Source organism: Octopus bimaculoides, chromosome 1, assembly GCF_001194135.2.
Source record: "Octopus bimaculoides isolate UCB-OBI-ISO-001 chromosome 1, ASM119413v2, whole genome shotgun sequence".
In the NCBI taxonomy this organism is placed as follows: Eukaryota; Metazoa; Mollusca; class Cephalopoda; order Octopoda; family Octopodidae; genus Octopus; species Octopus bimaculoides.
The window spans coordinates 60,007,538-60,014,526 of NC_068981.1; the positions used below are offsets into that span (position 1 = coordinate 60,007,538).

The window sequence follows — 6,989 nt, forward strand, 5'->3', positions numbered from 1 at the left end:
AGAGAGAGAGAGAGAGAGAGAGAGAGAGAGAGAGAGAGAGAGAGAGAGAGAGAGAAAGGGAGAGAAATAGATAGATCGATAGACAGATAGATTGAGAGGGAGATAGAGAGAGGGAGATAGAGAGAGGGAGGGAGAGAGGGGAGAGGGAGATAGACGCTTTCCTGTAAATTTGTTAAAAGGTTGGTGAGGATGAGAATTGCCCTGGTGAATGGGAATGACCCTATTGGCGTCATAGACAAGCAGGTCAGAAAACAGAGATGGTAGAAAGCACTTTCCCGTGATTGCCAAAGTAATCTTATATTAAGTGTGTTAATTTCATTGTTTTTTTTCAGTCTAATAGAACGTCTCGTTTTAGTCTTTTGTTTACTATTAGTCTCTTTGCCTATTTCCCCCTAATTAATTCAGTGTAAAGCTTTTTCGCTTTAGCCATTTGTCCTATTGATGTCCCTTAAATTATCGCTCTGGGGGAAAATGAATCAAATCGTCATTGCATTTATTATATGGTATTAAGATCATTTATTATCGTTCAAATATTGTTTATTGTTTATGTAATTGTACTTTTTCCACAAGCGATTTCATCCAAAATCGTGCGTTGAAAGAGAAGCAGTTAAATAGTAGAAGAGCTATTTTATTTGATTAAAATAAAAAAATAAACTTACATTAATTTTATATTATTTCTTTGGTTATTAAAAATTTCTGACGCACTTCTGCATTGTTCAGGATTTTTAAATATTTTTAATAGCCTCAGGTATTGTTCAACTACTGAGCTTGCGTTTTTTTCTAAGTAGTAGTTGCTTGAAAATTATTTAAAATATTTAAAGGCATTACTAACCAGTGTATTATTATTATTATTATTATTATTGTTATTATTATTATTATTATTATTATTATTATTATTATTATTATTATTATTATTATTATTATATGGATACAATTCATACAGAAGAATCGGTTCAATAGACAATAAATTTTAGTTTTATGTCTGCTTTACAGAAACTTACTGAAAAATTATCAGAAATGAACCAAGAATGAGTGTGTTGTACGTGGACCATGTGATATATCTACTCTCGTTGAAAAATGCCGGCGCTTTTCGTACAGTAAAGCAAAGATAGACACTATAGAGAAGCATTATAGCTTCACCTATAAAGAAATAGAAAAAACATATTAACAGATTGTATAATTATTTCTATATCAACAGAAGCCAAAACTCCTACAAAATTTATTACATTCAACAACAACAGCAGCAAGAACAAGAACAAGAAGAAGAAGAACAACAGCAACAATAATAACAACAAGGATAATAACAATTTAGTTTTACGATACTAAGCCGCGTTACACAGAGAATTTCCAATATGGCTGTAAAATCGGCACAGTTCACAATGAGGAATTAAATAAATACTGTATAAACAAAGTAGACAAAAGATTCCAACCTAGAATAAATAATTGCCAGACTAAATTGGAGTTTAGTAGAGATATTTTTTGTAGTGAAGAAAATAAAATAACTTACATGACAATATACGTATAACCCTCTTGAAAATAACAAGAATAAGTATTGTATCATGATTAAATATTAGAAATAGCGAACAAATACGACTGAAAACTTTAAACAATTGATTAAAACCGTATAGCTACTCTCAGAGCCATTTTCTTGAAAACAATCCCTCAAAACTCTACTTGTAACAACATAGTAGTCAGCAAGACACCTATTACATTAGAGCTGTTGTGGAATTAGATTTTTGGAATTTGAGCTAGATATAGCAAAAAATATAAATAAAGGCCGATTAGAAGAGAATTAAGCAACAATAGAAATATGAGCACTATTTCTCCCGAGCATTAGAAGTCTTTTATGATAAATAAGGATAGAAAAATTGTAAACAGAGAATTAACTCTCCCACAGCAAGAACACTGTAGTATCAACACTTTTGCAACGCAGCTAAAACATGTGGCTCTGCGTTGGAGCGCAACGAAAACTGAATCTCTCACACTGGTATGAAAGATCTATTAACAAAACCACATATTAAAAAGTGAACAGTGAGTGTGCATTCCTAGAAGAGGTGGTATTAAGAGGATATTAAGCATCAGCGATCAATATAAAATGCAGTAACTAATAGCACAACAAAAGCAGCAGCTTTGGCCATCGCAACCAGAGATAGTGAAAGTATATTAACACCTCCAATAGTATTGATAACAGATGTTATCAATACTAAACATTTTCTGAGATAATGAAATTATGCATCAAGATGTTCCATACTAAATCCGATCCGATAAAATAGCTATCGAAGCACAGTAACATCTAGTATTTGTACAGTAACGTGTATTAATTGTACATCTATTATTCGTATATCCGATCGTTGTTTTCTGAAACGTGGTATTAAAGAAAGCTATTTCTTATCCTAAAAGTGTCATCGAAAATTTTATAGTGCATTCCATAACCAGATATATCGTACTGGAGTCCTTCCCGGAGCTACCCATGGAAAAACTATTGAACCTAGAATTCTTGATATGTTTGGCAACGCAAGTTGTGTTAAGAAGTTCGGAATGCCGCTACGTGCTTCTGGTTTTAATCCCAGTACGCACAATCTTAGGAAAAGGTCAAGTTTGAGATAATGGAATTTAGAAATAGAATGTATAAGGAACTCTTCATCAAATACATTTACTTATTAAACATGAATTTTATATGTACAAAAGCAATGACATTCTGCATAAAGAACTGAGTAGTGTCTGATATTTATAATGATGCTATTTTTCTCAAAATATTATACAAAATATAGGAAAAATACTTAATTGCGCTGCCTTTTTCCACATCACTCTATAATATCGGCACCAATCAATCCATTTGTCTCTCCATTCGCAGTGCCCGTGTACAGGATATAACAGAGTTCCGACGAATAATCGGCAACTTATGGATACCCTATTTGAAGAGATGATCTCTTGAAAAAAACCACCATTTCTTTGTGCCCGAAGCCAGTTTATACTGCTTCTCCTAAGATGATATGAGCGAAACAATCCAAACTAATGGCATATATGCAACGAGAGTTAAATGGTTATTCATCCTGCCGAAATAGCAACCAAATCTGCCCTCCATATAATTTAGTACTTTGAAAAAGTAGTGGTATTTTGAATTATGAAAACCTAGAGATGCAACGTCTGGGTGAAGGCTGAGTTAGTCATGAATGGACATATACATATTTGTTTATGTTTGTTCAATCAAGGTGAGCTCAGGTTAAACAGTAACCGCAAAGTGAACGACGACGACAGTATAGAGTTCTATTTCCTATAATTTAAACTGCACTCTCAAATGAACTGATTCACAACTAGAATAATTGATTGAATTAATGTAGATAAAGTTATTTTCTTACAGACGACTTGTACTTCCGACAGGTACTAGCATTTTATCGATTTCACTTGCAGCTACCAACTTCAGTCACTTAAAGACGCCTATCATAATATTTATAGATATAAATATCATGCAGCACAAAAATAAGTAAATAAATAAATGCATTAAAAAAAAGATATATCATTAGCTCGAACTAGTGAGGTAGTCTTATAATGACGTTCAACGAAACAGAAATAGTACCAAAGTCTCGTTTATATCACAGCCTGCCGTCTTAAGTGATGAAAATATCATTTTGTTTTGGATAAATAAAGAAACAAAGACGTTCCCTGCTGGAACATTTTTGATCATAATTTTAATCAAAGAGATCTATATCGTTGGATAAGCAATAACAGCAATAACAATTGCAATACTAGTCCCAACAGCAGCAACAACAGTAGTATGTCATTGACTCTAGACCGATACTACCCCAACAGACAATTAAGTTCCTGAAGAAGGGTAACCTCTTTCAATAGAGAAGGCTCTGTGGGGGAAGTCACGCCATTAGCTTTCTACTTTCCTCATACGAAAGCATAGTAGGTTCTTTGTGTTCTTTGTCTGCAAAACTTTCCAGACATTAAAAGGGAAAACGCTCATTTAATTGATAGCTTATCTCATTTCAAGAGAAATCTAATAAACATTCTCTTATTAGTATTTTCTTTCAACGTATTCCACTGTTGTCTTTCACATTATCATTAAAAGTCACCATTCAATGATTTTGAAGCAATTCCAACTAGACATAACTTTGTTTCTTTATTTCTTCTTATTTTCAAGTAAGGATTGTTCAGATTTCTAAATTTGCTGTATACGATTTTAATGTCCGTGGATTCCATTTAAAGAAACGATGTTTGAATATTTATATAATTTCAAATAGAACCAGTATAAATGGAATTTATAACTCGTACTAAGATAATACAATATCTCAACAATAGTCATAATTAGGAAATCAATTATATAAATGAACTAGAATAATAAATTTAATTGAAAAATATCAAAGACAAATATAAAATATAACTTCATTTCTAGACAGAAACATAAACCATAGCAAATGATAAAGCCTGACCTATTTCTAAATAAGATGTTGTTAAAACAGAACTTTAGAGTGACTGTATGTGATGTATTTCAATCATTAATGATATAATTACACGAATTGGTCAACACTGACGTTCGGACATCTGACCTATAAAACAACTTAGCAGATTGTTAATTGTAGTGGAAGAAAGTACTTGTTTTTAACTGCAATTCAGTAATATTTTGGAGGATTAAATTATTTCGGAATATATTTTTGAAGAGTTATTACTGAATAGTGAGAGAGCAGTGCGTGCCATCAAAGTGACACTGGGATAAAATATACGAAAACCAATATACTCATCATGACTACCTGTCTGATAAGCGTATCCCAGACATTTACATCACAATCATATGTGCGCGACATAGTGATCTTATATCAAGATAAACAGTGCATGACCTTGCGGGTGCGACCCACTTAGAATTTTCTTCAGGTCGAGTAGCCAATCCCGCTGAAAAGGTCCCTGAATAAGGGTTGTTTAAGGATGTTGAAAGGTGAATTATCCAAATTCCTCTCAGCCCATGACTATGATGCTTCCCCACTACTTCTTCTCGTGATCAGAGATGCACATACCGTCAGCCACTAATGGACATGCTCAATTAATTAAGGTCAAGCAACTAACAAGCAAATCTGTGTTATTGAGCAGAATATTTGCTGTAGCCCATCTTTTATACCAAGACAAAAGAATGTACATGATAACACTTCTAGTCTATTAAGATCAGAAGCCATGAGAGTCAGTGTCTGGTACTGAATTATTCAGTAGTCTTATCTTTTTCACGTGCTTTCACTGCACTACCGAGCGCAGCTCTGTGTGTCATGGGTATGTTCTGTGGTTTCTTGTGGTGCTCTTGTTTTCAATGTATTGAAAGTGTTTTACGTAGGATGTGTGCGGTGCCTAGTAGTGCTATTGTCTGTATGTTATATTTACTTGTAAGTCCTGGTGTTTTTGTTTTGTATTTGGCTGAGTATTGTTTTTTTTTATCATTGACTTATTCAAATTTCACTTGAAAAGGAAATTGAGACTGAAGAGGAAAGTGCTGTCCTCGAGTGAATTTATTGAAAAGTGGGCGAAAATGACAACAGTGGATAGTACTCTCTAAGTGTAGACCTGTGAGTCGGAGAGAAAGAATTGGAGAGGGCGATTGCTTCTGGGATTTCTGGAAAACCTTGGACAGTGGGCTTCCTCTATTATACCTATAGGCCTTCCTGTATCAGGTGGGCCACATCCCTATCATCCTCCCTGCCATATTTAAAAAAAAAACTTTGTATGCTATGTTTGTGTCCCTTCTTTTTCAGTGTATACTGTGTATGCTTACATTTTGTTTCATCATTTCATCATATGTAAGCCCAAAGATTTTATGTCTGTCTTTGTATTGTCGTCCTCATCTATCGACCTTGTGGCAAGTAAATGAAATCATCATCATCATCATCATCATTATCATTTCTGTGCACATCTTCTAACGCTGGAGAAGTACTACGGGGCCAACTGTTCACTACCAGTGAACTAAGGCAACACCCCTTACTTTTGGAGCACCATCCGGAGTATTCGGGCGGTTCCAAGAAGTGCTGTTTTCTGCAACTGCTCCACTCTTATTGCAGCTCGTATTTGTTCCATGTACTTCTCAAGATTTTTACTCACTGTTCTCAGGGCTCCGAGAATTATTGGTACTACTACCATCTTTTTCAGCGACCACAACTCTTTAACCACCCAAGCTAAATTTTTTTCCTTCTTTATCGCATACCTTGTTGTCATCTGGGCATGCTATGTCTATGATTCAGCATAGCTTGCTTTCTTTCTCAATTAACACTATGTCTGGTTTCCTATTCTCTATCTCATGGTCGCACTGAATCATAAAATCCCATAGGATCTTTGCATTATCATTTTCGATGATGCCTTCGGGTCTATGTTCGTACCACTTTTTCACTCTGTCAAGTCCATACTTGTTGCGAAGTGTCCGATGGACAATCCTTGCTATATTGTCATAACGTCTCTTATATTCTTTCTGGGCTAGTGGTGTACATTATTATTATTATGTTGTCCTTTTTTTTCTTCTTTCTTCAAATTTTCTTCCATTTCTCGCCGAGTGTTTTCCGTACACCTAGGGCAGAGAAGCTCATTGTATGCATTCTCAGTTTACACAGGCAAATTCACAGGTAAAATATGTATTTAAAAAAACATTAATAAATAAATTCATGAATGGATGTTGTTTTCACAGTGATAATGCTCTTCTCAGTATATGAGTCGTTCCAGTTAACACGATTTTTTTGCAATTCCTGTAGAGATCGTAAGCCTGGTATCATTTTCAAATAGGTTTCAGTACCTTTTTTTAAATCATTCCTAGAGATCCTACAATCACTGGTATGGTAGTCGCCTTGAGATGCCACATTTTTTCAATTTCTATTAACAAGTCTTTATATTTACTGACCTTGTCAAATTCTTTCGCCGCTATATTATGATCGCAAGGAATACTCATGTCAATTAATAAACACATCTTCTTCTTCTTCTTCTTCTTCTTCTTCTTCTTCTTCTTCTTCTTCTTCTTCTTC

At 34.3% G+C, this 6,989-nt stretch overlaps 1 protein-coding gene across 1 annotated transcript in view; it reads right to left on the reverse strand.

Annotated features, from left to right (window-relative positions):
- LOC106876327 (uncharacterized) overlaps positions 1–6,989 on the reverse strand; it is a 74,364-nt gene that overhangs the window by 14,222 nt on the left and 53,153 nt on the right. Inside the window, exon 10 of the mRNA XM_014924828.2 lies at positions 1,002–1,140. Coding sequence (XP_014780314.1) covers positions 1,002–1,140 — 139 coding nt within the window. The remainder of the gene's footprint in view (positions 1–1,001; positions 1,141–6,989) is intronic.